Source organism: Lonchura striata, chromosome 30 (genome assembly GCF_050655825.1).
Source record: "Lonchura striata isolate lonStrDom1 chromosome 30, ASM5065582v1, whole genome shotgun sequence".
NCBI lineage: Eukaryota > Metazoa > Chordata > Aves > Passeriformes > Estrildidae > Lonchura > Lonchura striata.
This window is the reverse complement of record NC_140732.1, coordinates 8,000,382-8,014,319: the sequence shown is the minus strand read 5'-3', so window position 1 is coordinate 8,014,319 and position 13,938 is coordinate 8,000,382. Positions and strand designations below refer to the sequence as shown.

Genomic DNA, 13,938 nt, shown 5'->3' with positions numbered 1-13,938 from the left:
GTCCCCCACCCCAGATCATCATGGTGCGGCTGCAGCGCGTCACCTTCCTGGCCTTGCACAACTACCTGGGCTTGACCAACGAGCTCTTCAGCCACGTGAGTTCGGCATGAAGTTTGGGGGGGTTCCTGGGGGCTGGATTTGATGTCCCCCCAGCCCCTCTGATGTCCCTCTGATGTCCCCAACCCTCCAGGACATGCAGCCCCTGCGGCTCTTCCCGCAGCCCGGCCACGCCGCCCGCACCAGCCCCGTCCGGCACGGCAAGCGCGGCCTGGGCAGCGCCGACGAGGGCCGGGACGCCGGTGAGGCACCGGGAAGGTCCCGAGACCCTCGCCCTGAGCATTTCTGGGGTCTCCGTGCTCAGTTTTTGGGGTTCTGGGGGGGGTCTCGTCCCGCAGCCGAGCTGATGAAAGCCGCCGGCCTGGAGGCGCCGGCGCCGCCGCCGCTGCTGAGCCGCTGCATCTCCATGCCCGTGGACATCTCTGGTGGGTGCCAGCCCTGCCGCTGTGTGGCTGTCACCCAAGGGTGGCTTTGTCCCCGTTTGGTGACACCCCGTGACCCCGCCCAGGCATCCAGAAGGGTCCGCGCTCCGATTTCGACATGGCCTACGAGCGCGGGCGCATCTCGGTGTCGCTGCAGGAGGACAGCAGCGGCGCCTTCGGGCAGGTACGGGGGGGCTCCGTGCTGAATCCCACCCCGAATCCCACCCAAATTCCCACCCCGAATCCCACCCCGAATCCCACCAAAATTCTCCCTAATTCCCACCCTGAATCCCACCCCAAATTCCCACCCTGAATCCCACCCCAAATCCCACCTCAAACCCTACCCCAAATCCCACTAATTCCCACCCTGAATCCCACCAAAATTCTCCCTAATTCCCACCCTGAATCCCACCCAAATTCCCACCCCGAATCCCACCCCGAATCCCACCAAAATTCTCCCTAATTCCCACCCTGAATCCCACCCCAAATTCCCACCCTGAATCCCACCCCAAATCCCACCTCAAATCCTACCCCAAATCCCACTAATTCCCACCCTGAATCCCACCAAAATTCTTCCTAATTCCCACCCTGAATCCCACCTCAAATTCCCACTAATTCCCACCAAATCCCACCCTGAATCCCACCCCAAATCCCACCTCAAATCCTACCCCAAATCCCACCCCGAATCCCACCCCAAATCCCACCAAAATTCCCCCTAATTCCCACCCTGAATCCCACCCCAAATTCCCACCAATTACCACCCTGAATCCCACCCTGAATCCCACCAAAATTCTCCCTAATTCCCCCTAATTCCCACCTGAAATCCCACCACAAATTCCCCCAAACCCCACCCCAAATTCCCACAAATTCCCACCCCAAATCCCTCCCCAAATTCCCCCAAACCCCACCCCAAATCCCACCCAAATTCCCCCTAATCCCCACCCTGAATCCCATCCCAAATCCACCCTGAATCCCACCCCAAATCCCCACAAATTCCCACCCCAAATCCCACCCCAAATCCCACCCGGATCCCCCCTAAATGCCATCCTAAATCCCACCCCAAATCCCCACAAATTCCCACCCCAAATCCCACCCGAATCCCCCCCAGGTGTCCCAGGAGCCCAAGGAGCGCAAGTCGGTGACGCTGGAGGAGCAGCCCTCGGGGATCTACCACTACAGCTCCTGCGAGGAGGACACGGCCACGGGGACAACCACGGGGACAGCCACGGGGACATGTCCCTTCGGGCCCTACCAGGGCCGCCAGACCAGCGACATCTTCGAGGAGGCCAAGCGGGAGCTCATCAAGCTCATGAAAATCGAGGTGAGGGCGGCCACGAGGTCAGCGAGGTTTTGTGGGCTCAGGATGGGTTCCTGGTGGGTTCCTGATGGTCCCCGGTGGCTTTGTGGTGGTCTTAGTCACGTTTATGGTGGTTCCACATCGCTTTGAGATGGTCCCGATGTCCTCAGGGTGGTCTCCAGTCATCACTTTGTGGTGGGTTCCCATCTTCTCATGGTGCTCTCCAATCTCCATGGTCTCCTGGTCATTGTCCCTGTGACCTCCTGGTCATCCCATTCTCTCATGGTGACCTCCACGGCCTCCTGGTCGTTCTCTGTCCCCGTGACCTCCATGGTGACCTCCACGGCCTCCTGGTCGTTCTCTGTCCCCATGATCCCCATGGTGACCTCCACGGCCTCCTGGTCGTTCTCTGTCCCCGTGACCTCCATGGTGACCTCCACGGCCTCCTGGTCATTCTCTGTCCCCATGATCCCCATGGTGACCTCCACGGCCTCCTGGTCATCCCATCCCCTCGTGGTGACCCCACAATGATCTCGTTCTCCTTTCCAGGACCCTTCTCTCCTCAACAACCGCGTCCTGCTCCACCACGCTAAGGGCGGCACGGTCATCGCCCGCCAGGGTGACCAGGTGGGTTCTGGGAGCTGTCACCTCTTCTTCCTGCCCCACAACCCCAGGACCACCGGCGTGGTGAGAAGAAGAACCAGAAGAACCCACCATGGTGGTGGTGTGGTGGGACCTCCCACTCAGGTGATGCCAGGGTGACTTTGGGAGGGTGACAGGACGTGGCAATTGTTTGGTCCACCACCACACCAGGGTGACCAGGTGGATTTTGGGGACCATCACCTCGTGGTGGGGCAGAAACCACCCGAGAACCAGAAGAACCCACAAGGGTGGTGGTGTGGTGGGTCATCCCACTCAGATGACTCCAGGGTGACTTTGGGAGGGTGACAGGACGTGGCAATTGTTTGGTCCACCACCACACCAGGGTGACCGGGTGGGTTTTGGGGACCATCACCTCGTGGTGGGGCAGAAACCACCCTAGAACCAGAAGAACGCGCCGTGGAGGTGGGGTGGTGGTGGTGGTGGGACCTCCCGGTGACGGGACATTTCTGGCAGGACGTGAGCCTGCACTTCGTGCTCTGGGGGTGCCTGCACGTGTACCAGCGCATGATCGACAAGGAGGAGGACGTGTGCCTGTTCCTGACGCAGCCCGGCGAGATGGTGGGACAGCTGGCCGTGCTCACCGGGGAACCCCTCATCTTCACCATCAAGGCCAACCGCGACTGCACCTTCCTCAAGATCTCCAAGTCCGACTTCTACGAGTGAGTTTGTGTCCTTTGGTGTCCTTGGAGGGCCACCAGGACCTGGTGTGGCTGTGACCCCATCGTCTCCTGGTGGATCTCCGTCGCTTCGCGGTGCTCGCCGTGTCCTTGGGGATCCCACGTCTCTTTGGGGTGGTTCCTCATCTCTTTGGGATGGTTCTTCATCACTTTTGGGTGGTCCCACATCACTTTGTGGTGGTTCTTCATCACTTTTGGGTGGTTCCCCATCACTTTGGGGTGGTTCCCCATCACTTTGGGGTGGTCCCTCATCTCTTTGGGATGGCTCTTCATCACATTGGGATGGTTCCTCATCACTTCAGGGTGGTTCCCCATCACTTTGGGGTGGTCCCACATCACTTTGGGGTGGTCCCACATCTCTTTGGGGTGGTCCCACATCTCCTTGGGGTGGTCCCACATCTCCTTGGGGTGGTCCCACATCACTTTTGGGTGGTTCCCCATCACTTCGGGGTGGTCCCACATCTCTATGGGATGGTCCCACCACCAGAACATCTCCCCAGGGACCGTTCCCACCTCCAGGGTGGAATTCCGGCGTGTCCCGACCGAGGCCACCATGATCCTGGTGGTTCCCCTCCTCCCTGGGCCGCTCTGTGGAGCTCCCCACCTCACGGTGGAGGCGGGGGGACATTTTGTGGTCACCACCTTGCCCTGTCCCCACGCAGGATCATGCGTGAGCAGCCCAGCGTGGTGCTGAGCGTCGCCCACACCGTGGCCGCGCGCATGTCGCCCTTCGTGCGCCAGATGGACTTCGCCATCGACTGGATGGCCGTGGAGGCCGGGCGGGCGCTCTACAGGTGAGCCACCACACCCAGGTGTCCACCTCAACTGGGTGAGGTCCACCAGAGGGGTGCCACGGGCGCTGTCCCCAGGCAGGGGGACAAGTCGGACTGCACCTACATCGTGCTCAACGGGCGGCTGCGCTCCGTCATCCAGAAGGGCAGCGGCAAGAAGGAGCTGGTGGGCGAGTACGGCCGCGGCGACCTGGTGGGCGTGGTGAGTGCCACCCCGGGGACACCTGGGTGGGGACACCTGGCTGGGGACACGGTGGTGGGGACACCTCGGTGGGGACACGGCGGTGCTCCGACCTCCTCCTCCTCGGGTGGTGGCTCCATGGCTTCGTCCCCACCACCCCGCCGGGGACACGGCGGTGCTCCGACCTCCTCCTCCTCGGGTGGTGGCTCCATGGCTTCGTCCCCACCACCCCGCCGGGGACACGGCGGTGCTCCGACCTCCTCCTCCTCGGGTGGTGGCTCCATGGCTTCGTCCCCACCACCCCGCCGCAGGTGGAGGCGCTGACGCGGCAGCCCCGGGCCACCACGGTGCACGCGGTGAGGGACACGGAGCTGGCCAAGCTGCCCGAGGGGACCCTCAACAACATCAAGCGCCGATACCCGCAGGTACCCCCGGGTGTCCCCCCAAGATGTCCACCACCCTGGCTGGTGGCTGTGGCTCTAATTAAAACCAGCTTCAATTAAGGAGTTCCTGAAGCTGTTGGAGGAAGGGGTGGTGGCGCTTGAGGTCTTGAAGGATGGGTGGTGGTGGTGGCACCTGAGGTTCTCACGGATGGGGAGCGGTGGCACCTGAGGTCCCCAAGAGTGAGGGTTGGTGGCACCTGAGGTCTTGAAGAATGGGGAGTGGTGGCACCAGAGGTCTCTCCAAGGACAGGCAGTGGTGGTGGCACCCAAAAACCGCTGTAGGACACTTGGGTGTTGACGAGTGTCTGCCACGTCTGATGGCCGTCCTTGTCCCCGTCCCCACAGGTGGTCACCCGCCTCATCCACCTCCTGAGCCAGAAGATCCTGGGGAACCTCCAGCAGCTCCGCGGGCCCTTTGCAGGTAGAACCTGGGCACAACGGGGTGGCCTCCACGGGGCTGGCGGCCGTCACCGGGGCGGCGTGTCCACTCCTCGGCGTCCACCCAGGGTCCGGCCTGGGCATGGCCTCCAGCTCGGAGCCCATCAACCCCACCAGCAACCTGTCGACGGTGGCGGTGCTGCCCGTGTGCGACGAGGTGCCCATGGCGGCCTTCACGCTGGAGCTGCAGCACGCGCTCAACGCCATCGGTGAGCGGCCGCGGCGGCGACCATCGGACGGTCACCCACCCACCGTGGGTCACGGCGCCCCGGTGGCCTGGGGCGGGGATGGTTGCACCCCACAGGGTGGTCTTGGCCGTGGTGGGCACCACGGTGGCATGGTGGCAACCACGGCACGGTGACCACAGCATGATTGTGACCATGGTGTGGAGGTGACCACAGCCTCCATGGCCTGGAGACCTGGTGACCTGGTGACCTGGGGTGGGGATGGTTGCAGCCCCACAGGGTCGTCTTGGCCATTGTGGGCACCACGGTGGGATGGTGGCAACCATGGCACGGTGACCACAGCATGATGGTGACCATGGTGTGGTGGTGACCTGGGCCTGGAGGTGACCACAGCCTCCATGGCATGGTGGTGACCATGGCCTGGTGACCTGGTGGCCTGGGGCGGGGATGGTTGCAGCCCCACAGGGCGGTCCTGGTCATGGCTGTGGTGGGCATGGTGGGCATGGTGGCAACCATGGCATGGTGACCTGGGCGTGGAGGTGACCACAGCCTCCATGGCACAGTGGTGACCACGTCATGGTGATGACCACATCCCCACCTCCACAGGCCCCACGCTGCTCCTCACCAGTGACATCATCCGCGCCCGCCTGGGCTCCTCGGCTCTGGAGAGGTAACGGTGGCGCGGTTGGCGGTACGGTCGGTGGCGCGGTTGGTGGCGCGGTTGGTGGCGTGGTCAGCGGCGTGGTCGGTGGCGGGGTCAGTGCCGTGGTCAGTGGTGCGGTTGGTGGTGTGGTTAGCAGCGTGGTCAGTGGCATGATCAGTGGCGTGGTCGGTTCCGTGGTCAGTGATGTGGTCAGCACTGTGGTCAGTGACGTGGTCAGTGGCGCGGTCAGTAGCGCGGTCAGCGGTCAGTGCTGTGGTCAGTGGTCAGTGCCGTGGTCAGTGGTCAGTGCCGTGGTCAGCGGCGCGGTCAGCGGTCAGTGCTGTGGTCAGTGCTGTGGTCAGTGCTGCGGTCAGTGCCATGGTCAGTGCCGTGGTCAGTGGTCAGTGCCGTGGTCAGTGGTGTGGTTGGTGGCGTGGTCAGCGGTCAGTGCCGTGGTCAGCGGTCAGTGCCGTGGTCAGTGGTCAGTGCCGTGGTCAGTGGTCAGTGCCGTGGTCAGTGGTGTGGTTGGTGGCGTGGTCAGCGGTCAGTGCCGTGGTCATCGGCGCGGTCAGTGCCGCGGTAAGCGGTCAGCGCTGCGCTCAGCGGTCAGCGGCGTGGTCAGTGGTCAGTGCCGTGGTCAGTGGTCAGTGCCGTGGTCAGTGGTGTGGTTGGTGGCGTGGTCAGCGGTCAGTGCCGTGGTCAGTGGTCAGTGCTGTGGTCAGTGGTGTGGTTGGTGGCGTGGTCAGCGGTCAGTGCCGTGGTCAGTGGTGTGGTTGGTGGCGTGGTCAGCGGTCAGTGCCGTGGTCATCGGCGCGGTCAGCGGCGCGGTCAGCGGTCAGTGCTGTGGTCAGTGCCGTGGTCATCGCCGCGGTCATCGGCGCGGTCAGCGCTCGTCGGCCGCCGCTGACGGCCGGGCGCCCGCGGCAGCCTGCAGGAGTACCGGCTGTCGGGCTGGCTGGCGCAGCAGGAGGACCTGCACCGCATCGTGCTCTACCAGACCGACTGCACGCTGACGCCGTGGACGCTGCGCTGCATCCGCCAGGCCGACTGCGTCCTCATCGTGGGGCTGGGCGACCAGGAGCCCGCCCTGGGCGAGGTGGGACACGCGACACCCCGCTCGGGACGCGCCCCGGCGCCCCGGCGCTGACGCGGCCTCGCGGCGGTGCCGCCGCAGCTGGAGCAGATGCTGGAGAACGCGGCGGTGCGGGCGCTGAAGCAGCTGGTGCTGCTGCACCGCGAGGACGGCGCCGGCCCGGCGCGCACCGTCGAGTGGCTCAACATGCGCAGCTGGTGCTCGGGCCACCTGCACATCCGCTGCCCCCGGCGCGTCTTCTCGCGCCGCGGCCCCGCCAAGCTGGTGAGCGTCCCCCCGCCACCCCTGCCCCCGGGGCGCGGCCCTTCTCCACGGCCGCCGTTGTCACCGGCTCTGTCCCCGCCGCCCCGCAGCGGGAGATGTACGAGAAGGTGTTCGAGAAGAGCGCCGACCGGCACAGCGACTTCTCGCGCCTGGCGCGTGTCCTCACCGGCAACACCATCGCCCTGGTGCTGGGCGGCGGCGGCGCCAGGTGGGACAACACTGTCCCCGTGTCCCCCTGTCCCGTGTCCCCTTGTCCCCATGTCCCCTTGTCCCCTTGTCCCCCTGTCCCCCTGTCCCGTGTCCCCCTGTCCCCGTGTCTCCATGTCCCCCTGTCCCCTTGTCCCCTTGTCCCCGTGTCCCCCTGTCCCCGTGTCTCCGTGTCCCCCTGTCCCCCTGTCCCTGTATCCCATGTCCCCTTGTCCCCCTGTCCCCGTGTCCCCTTTTCCCGTGTCTCCATGTCCCCCTGTCCCCTTGTCCCGTGTCCCTGTATCCCATGTCCCGTGTCACTGTGTCCCAAGTCCCCATGTCCCCCTGTCCCCATGTCCCGTGTCCCTGTGTCTCCATGTCCCGTGTCACTGTGTCCCAAGTCCCCATGTCCCTGTATCCCGTGTCCCCCTGTCCCTGTGGCCTGTGTTCCTGTCCCCGTGTCTCTGTGTCTCCATGTCCCTGTCCCCGTATCCCCATGTCCCTGCCTCCATGTCCCCGGTCCATCCCACTTTTCTCCCGGGTCCATCCCCCTTTTCTCCCGGGTCCATCCCCCTTTTCTCCCCACTTTTCTCCCGGGTCCATCCCCCTTTTCTCCCGGGTCCATCCCCCTTTTCTCCCGGGTCCATCCCCCTTTTCTCCCGGTCCATCCCGTTTTTCTCCCAGTCCATCCCCCTTTTCTCCCCACTTTTCTCCCCATCCATCCCCCTTTTCTCCCGGGTCCATCCCCCTTTTCTCCCCATCCATCCCCCTTTTCTCCCGGGTCCATCCCCCTTTTCTCCCGGGTCCATCCCCCTTTTCTCCCGGGTCCATCCCCCTTTTCTCCCGGGTCCATCCCCCTTTTCTCCCGGTCCATCCCGTTTTTCTCCCGGGTCCATCCCCCTTTTCTCCCGGGTCCATCCCCCTTTTCTCCCGGTCCATCCCGTTTTTCTCCCGGGTCCATCCCGTTTTTCTCCCGGGTCCATCCCCCTTTTCTCCCGGTCCATCCCCCTTTTCTCCCGGGTCCATCCCGTTTTTCTCCCGGGTCCATCCCCCTTTTCTCCCGGGTCCATCCCGTTTTTCTCCCCACTTTTCTCCCGGGTCCATCCCACTTTTCTCCCGGGTCCATCCCGTTTTTCTCCCGGGTCCATCCCCCTTTTCTCCCGGGTCCATCCCACTTTTCTCCCGGGTCCATCCCGTTTTTCTCCCGGGTCCATCCCCCTTTTCTCCCGGGTCCATCCCACTTTTCTCCCCGGTCCATCCCGTTTTTCTCTCCACTTTTCTCCCGGGTCCATCCCGTTTTTCTCCCGGGTCCATCCCCCTTTTCTCCCGGTCCATCCCCCTTTTCTCCCGGGTCCATCCCGTTTTTCTCCCGGGTCCATCCCCCTTTTCTCCCGGTCCATCCCCCTTTTCTCCCCGCAGGGGCTGCTCGCACATCGGGGTCATCAAGGCCATGGAGGAGTCGGGGATCCCCATCGACCTGGTGGGCGGCACCTCCATCGGCGCCTTCATCGGCGCGCTCTACGCCGAGGAGCGCAGCGCCGTGCGCACCAAGCAGCGGGCGCGGGAGTGGGCCCGGGTGGGTGACACAGGGCCCGGGTGGGTGCCATGGGGCCAGGCTGGGTGCCATGGGGCCAGGCTGGGTGCCACAGGGACAGGGTGGGTGCCATGGGGCCCGGGTGGGTGCCATGGGGCCAGGCTGGGTGCCATGGGGCCAGGCTGGGTGCCATGGGGCCAGGCTGGGTGCCACAGGGACAGGGTGGGTGCCATGGGGCCCGGGTGGGTGCCACGGGGCCCGGGTGGGTGCCACGGGGCCAGGCTGGGTGACACAGGGCCCGGGTGGGTGACATGGGGACAGGGTGGGTGACACAGGGCCCGGGTGGGTGCCACGGGGCCCGGGTGGGTGCCACAGGGACAGGGTGGGTGCCATGGGGCCAGGCTGGGTGCCACAGGGACAGGCTGGGTGACACGGGGACAGGCTGGGTGACACGGGGCCCGGGTGGGTGACATGGGACCAGGAGAGGACCAGGGTGGGTGCCACGGGGCCAGGCTGGGTGCCACGGGGCCAGGCTGGGTGCCACGGGGACAGGAGAGGGCCAGGGTGGGTGCCACAGGGCCAGGCTGGGTGCCACGGGGACAGGCTGGGTGACACGGGGCCCGGGTGGGTGCCACGGGGCCCGGGTGGGTGCCACGGGGCCAGGCTGGGTGACACAGGGCCCGGGTGGGTGACATGGGGACAGGGTGGGTGACACAGGGCCCGGGTGGGTGCCACGGGGCCAGGCTGGGTGCCACGGGGCCAGGCTGGGTGCCACAGGGCCAGGCTGGGTGCCACGGGGACAGGAGAGGGCCAGGGTGGGTGACAGGGGGCCAGGGTGGGTGACAGGGACACGGGAGTGGGTCAGGGTGGGTGACAGAGGGCCAGTGTGGGTGACAGGGGGCCAGGGTGGGTGACAGGGACACGGGAGTGGGTCAGGGTGGGTGACAGGGGGCCAGGGTGGGTGACAGGGACACGGGAGTGGGTCAGGGTGGGTGACACGGGGCCCGGGTGGGTGACGGGGACATCCCCACTCCAGAGACCCCCTCAGGCCTGTGCCCAGCTGGTTCTAACCCACCTCTTCCTGTTCTTCTCCTTCCTCTTGCTCTTCTTCCCTCTCCTTTCCTTTTCCTTCCTCTCTTCTCCTTTTTTCCTGCTCCATTTTCATTCTTCTGCTTTTTTCTTCTGCTCTGGGTTTTTTCCCTTCTCTTTTTCCTTTTTTTGATCCTATTTTTTTGTCTTTTCCTCCTTTTTCTTCCTCTTCCTTCTCCTTTTTCATTCTTCATCTTGTCCGTCTTTCCTTCCTCCTCCACTTCTTTCTCCTTCATCTCCTTTTCCTTTTTCTCTTATTCCTTCTCCTACTTTTCCTTCCTCCTTCCCTTTTTTCAACTCTGCTTTCTGCCCTTACTCATCTCCTTCTCTTCTTGCTCTTCCTCCTCCTCCTCCTTTCTTTTTCTCCTTCATCTTCCTCCTCCTTTTCCCTTTTCCTTCCTTTCCTTAATTTCCTTCCTGCTCCTTTTCTCTTTTTGTTTTTCTTCCTCCTCCTCCTTTCTCCTTCTCCTTCTCCTTCATCTTCCTCCTTTTTCTGCCTTTTCCTTCCCTTCCTTCATTTCCTTCCTGCTCCTTTTCTCTTTTTGTTTTTCCTCCTCCTCCCCAGTGCATGAATTCGGTTTTTGAGACCGTCCTGGACCTCACCTACCCCATCACCTCCATGTTCTCGGGCTCGGCCTTCAACGCCAGCATCAACCGAGTCTTCCAGGACAAACAAATCGAGGTGTGTCCCTCCCTCGCCTCCTCAGGTGTCCCCTCCTCAGCCCCGTCCCCGATGTCCCCACGGTGTCACCCAGCCCCTGCTGTCCCTGCAGGACCTGTGGCTGCCCTACTTCAACGTCACCACGGACATCACGGCCTCGGCCATGCGGGTGCACACGGACGGTGAGAGCTCCTTGGGGACGCGGTGGTGGGGTGACGCTCGGGGTGTCCTCTGAGCCACCAGGAGCTGCTGAGGCCACCTTGGGGACATCAGCAGGGCGGGGAGGGGACAGCCGGGGCTGCACTAACACCGCTGCTGACCACTAACCCCAGTAACACGGTGGCAGTGCCGGGCGGGGACATGGAGGCGGCGCTGGGGTCATCACGGTGGCGTCGGTGACGTGGTGGCGGCGGGGACGTCACGGTGGTGGTGGCACTGGTGACATGGTGGTGGTGGTGGTGGGGACACCCCGGTGGCGGTGGCGTCGGGGACACGGCGCCGGTGGTGGCGGGACCGTTGCGGTGGCTGCCCCTGGTCCTCTCGCCCGCTGCCGGAGCTCACCTGGGACATTGAGCCGTCCACCTCGCCGCGGGTGGCCCTTGCCCGTGTCCCCCAACCTGCTGGCCTCTAACACCCAACTAATCCCCGCTGACCCCTCTAACCCGGCCCCGTGCCCGCCCCGCTGGCTGCCAACGTCCCCGTGTCCCTCCGTCCCTCCCCGGTCACCTCCTGCGGTCCCCGGTGGCCGTGACCGTGTCCTCTCCGTCCCCAGGCAGCCTCTGGCGCTACGTCCGAGCCAGTGCCTCCTATACCCCCTACCTGCCTCCGCTCTGCGACCCCAAGGACAGCCACTGGCTGGTGGACGGCTGCTATGTTAACAATGTCCCAGGTCAGCACCTCGCTCGCCGGGGCCGCCCCAAAAAACACCCCAAAACCACCCAAAACCACCCCAAAACCACGTCCAGAGCCTCCACACCACCGGTCAGGGTGCCCCGGGGTTCCTCTGCCCGCCACGGGGGCGACCCGTGGGGCGCAGACGCATCCCGGCGCGGTCAGGGCGAGCGGCGAGGGCGAGTGCCGGGGGCGGCGCCGGCGCTGACGGCCTTTCCCGGTTCCGTTCCCGGTTTCCCGGTTTCCCGGTTTCCCGGTCCCGTTCCCGGCGCCGCTCCCAGGCTCGCTCTGGCGCTACGTGCGCGCCAGCATGACCCTCTCGGGGTACCTGCCCCCGCTCTGCGACCCCAAGGACGGCAACCTCCTGATGGACGGGGGGTACATCAACAACCTGCCAGGCAAGTGCGGCCGCCGCGGCTCCGGCGGCACCGCGGGCGCGGGGCGGGGGCTCGGCCGGCGCACGCACGGACGCACGGACGCACGGACGGACACGGCCAGGGCGCCCGGTGGTGTTGATGGGCGAGGCATGGCCGGCTGTTGGCTGCCAGTGGTTTCTTATTGTGTTGGGTGGTGTTTCCAGAACGTTCCATGGATTTTCATGGTCAGGATCCATCCATCTTCCATCATCTCTTGTTGGTTTTTCCATGCCAGGCAGTTTTCCAGAACATTCAGTGGATTTCCATCCATCTTCCATCTTCTCCTGGTGGTTTTTCCATGCTGGGTGGTTTTTCTGGAACATTCCATGGATTTTCATGGTCAAGATCCGTCCATCTTCCATCTTCTCCTGGTGGTTTTCTCATGCTGGGTGGTTTTTCTGGAACATTCCATGGATTTTCATGGTCAGGATCCATCCATCTTCCATCATCTCCTGGTGGTTTTTCCATGCCAGGCAGTTTTCCAGAACATTCAGTGGATTTCCATCCATCTTCCATCTTCTCCTGGTGGCTTTTTTACTCCAGGCAGCTTTCCAGAACATTCCATGGATTTTCATGGTCAGGATCCATCCATCTTCCATCTTCTCCTGGTGGTTTTCCCATGCCAGGCAGTTTTCCAGAATGTTCCATGGATTTTCATGGTCAGGATCCATCCATCTTCCATCTTCTCCTGGTGGCTTTCCCACGCCAGGCAGTTTTCCAGAACGTTCCATGGGTTTTCATGGTCAGGATCCGTCCATCTTCCATCTTGTCCTGGTGGCTTTCCCACACCAGGCAGTTTTCCAGAACGTTCCATGGGTTTTCATGGTCAGGATCCGTCCATCTTCCATCTTGTCCTGGTGGCTTTTTTACTCCAGGTAGTTTTCCAGAATGTTCCATGGATTTTCATGGTCAGGATCCATCCATCTTCCATCTTCTCCTGGTGGTTTTTCCATGCTGGGTGGTTTTTCTAGAACATTCCATGGATTTTCATGGTCAGGATCCGTCCATCTTCCATCTTGTCCTGGTGGCTTTCCCACACCAGGCAGTTTTCCAGAACATTCCACGTTTCTTCACGTGCAGGATCCATCTCCCATCCCTCTTCTCTCATCTCTTGATGTCTTCAATGCTCATCAGCCTCTTGGGGCATCTCCATTCTCTGTCACTTCCTGGTGTCACCTCCTGCTGTCACCTCCTGGTGTTATTTGGTGTCACCTCCCGGTGCCACCTCGGTGCTGGTCCTTTCCCGGGTGATCTCCATCCTTCACCTGCCTCGGTCTCCATCCTGCGCCGTCCCTGGGTGTCCTCGGTGACTCCTGGGCCACCTTTGCCTGTCATCGTCCATCTCTGGACGTTCCCATCTCCAGGCGTCCTCTCCATCCTCCTTCACCTCCCTCCATCTCCTGATGTCCTCTCCGGGCTCCTCCAGGCCTCCTCCGGCCGTTCTGTGTCACCTCTGGTGGCCTTGGGAGGTCACCCTTGTCCCCTTCCTGTGCTGGGAGCCTTCCTCCATCCCGCAGCCTCATCACCACCACCTTGGGTGACTCTGGTGGCATCTTTGGGCTCCTTGGCTCTGAAGCCACCTTCCTCCATTGTCATCACCATCATCATCATCACCATCATCATCATCATCATCATCATCATCATCATCATCAACCCTTGGTGCCCTCCAGGATCACCTCCACCCTCTTCCCTGTGGAAATGACCTTCATTGTCATCATCATCTTCATTACCATCATCACTGTCATCATCTTCATCTTCATCATCATCTTCACCATCATCATCACCACCATTATCTTCATCATCATCTTCACCATCATCATCACCACCATCATCCCTTGATGTCCCCCAGGACTTTCTCCATCCTCCTCCACCCCCTTCCCTGCAGAAATGACCTCCATTGTCATCATCATCTTCATCATCATCTCTTGGTGCCCTCCAGGATCACCTCCACCCTCTTCCCTGTGGAAATGACCTTCATCACCATCACCATCATCACCATCACCATCA

The 13,938-nt window shown here is 62.7% G+C and overlaps 1 protein-coding gene across 1 annotated transcript in view; it reads left to right on the top strand.

The window, feature by feature from the left end:
• The window catches only part of PNPLA6 (patatin like domain 6, lysophospholipase), a 32,758-nt gene that overhangs the window by 12,004 nt on the left and 6,816 nt on the right, over positions 1-13,938 (top strand). The window contains exons 12-32 of the mRNA XM_077787670.2: positions 15-95; positions 191-299; positions 396-482; positions 566-663; positions 1,588-1,800; positions 2,326-2,403; positions 2,893-3,098; positions 3,779-3,910; positions 3,986-4,109; positions 4,400-4,513; positions 4,877-4,952; positions 5,038-5,178; positions 5,761-5,824; positions 6,725-6,893; positions 6,972-7,154; positions 7,244-7,362; positions 8,760-8,916; positions 10,529-10,645; positions 10,737-10,806; positions 11,397-11,513; positions 11,797-11,913. Coding sequence (XP_077643796.2) covers positions 15-95; positions 191-299; positions 396-482; positions 566-663; positions 1,588-1,800; positions 2,326-2,403; positions 2,893-3,098; positions 3,779-3,910; positions 3,986-4,109; positions 4,400-4,513; positions 4,877-4,952; positions 5,038-5,178; positions 5,761-5,824; positions 6,725-6,893; positions 6,972-7,154; positions 7,244-7,362; positions 8,760-8,916; positions 10,529-10,645; positions 10,737-10,806; positions 11,397-11,513; positions 11,797-11,913 — 2,572 coding nt within the window. The remainder of the gene's footprint in view (positions 1-14; positions 96-190; positions 300-395; positions 483-565; positions 664-1,587; positions 1,801-2,325; positions 2,404-2,892; positions 3,099-3,778; positions 3,911-3,985; positions 4,110-4,399; positions 4,514-4,876; positions 4,953-5,037; positions 5,179-5,760; positions 5,825-6,724; positions 6,894-6,971; positions 7,155-7,243; positions 7,363-8,759; positions 8,917-10,528; positions 10,646-10,736; positions 10,807-11,396; positions 11,514-11,796; positions 11,914-13,938) is intronic.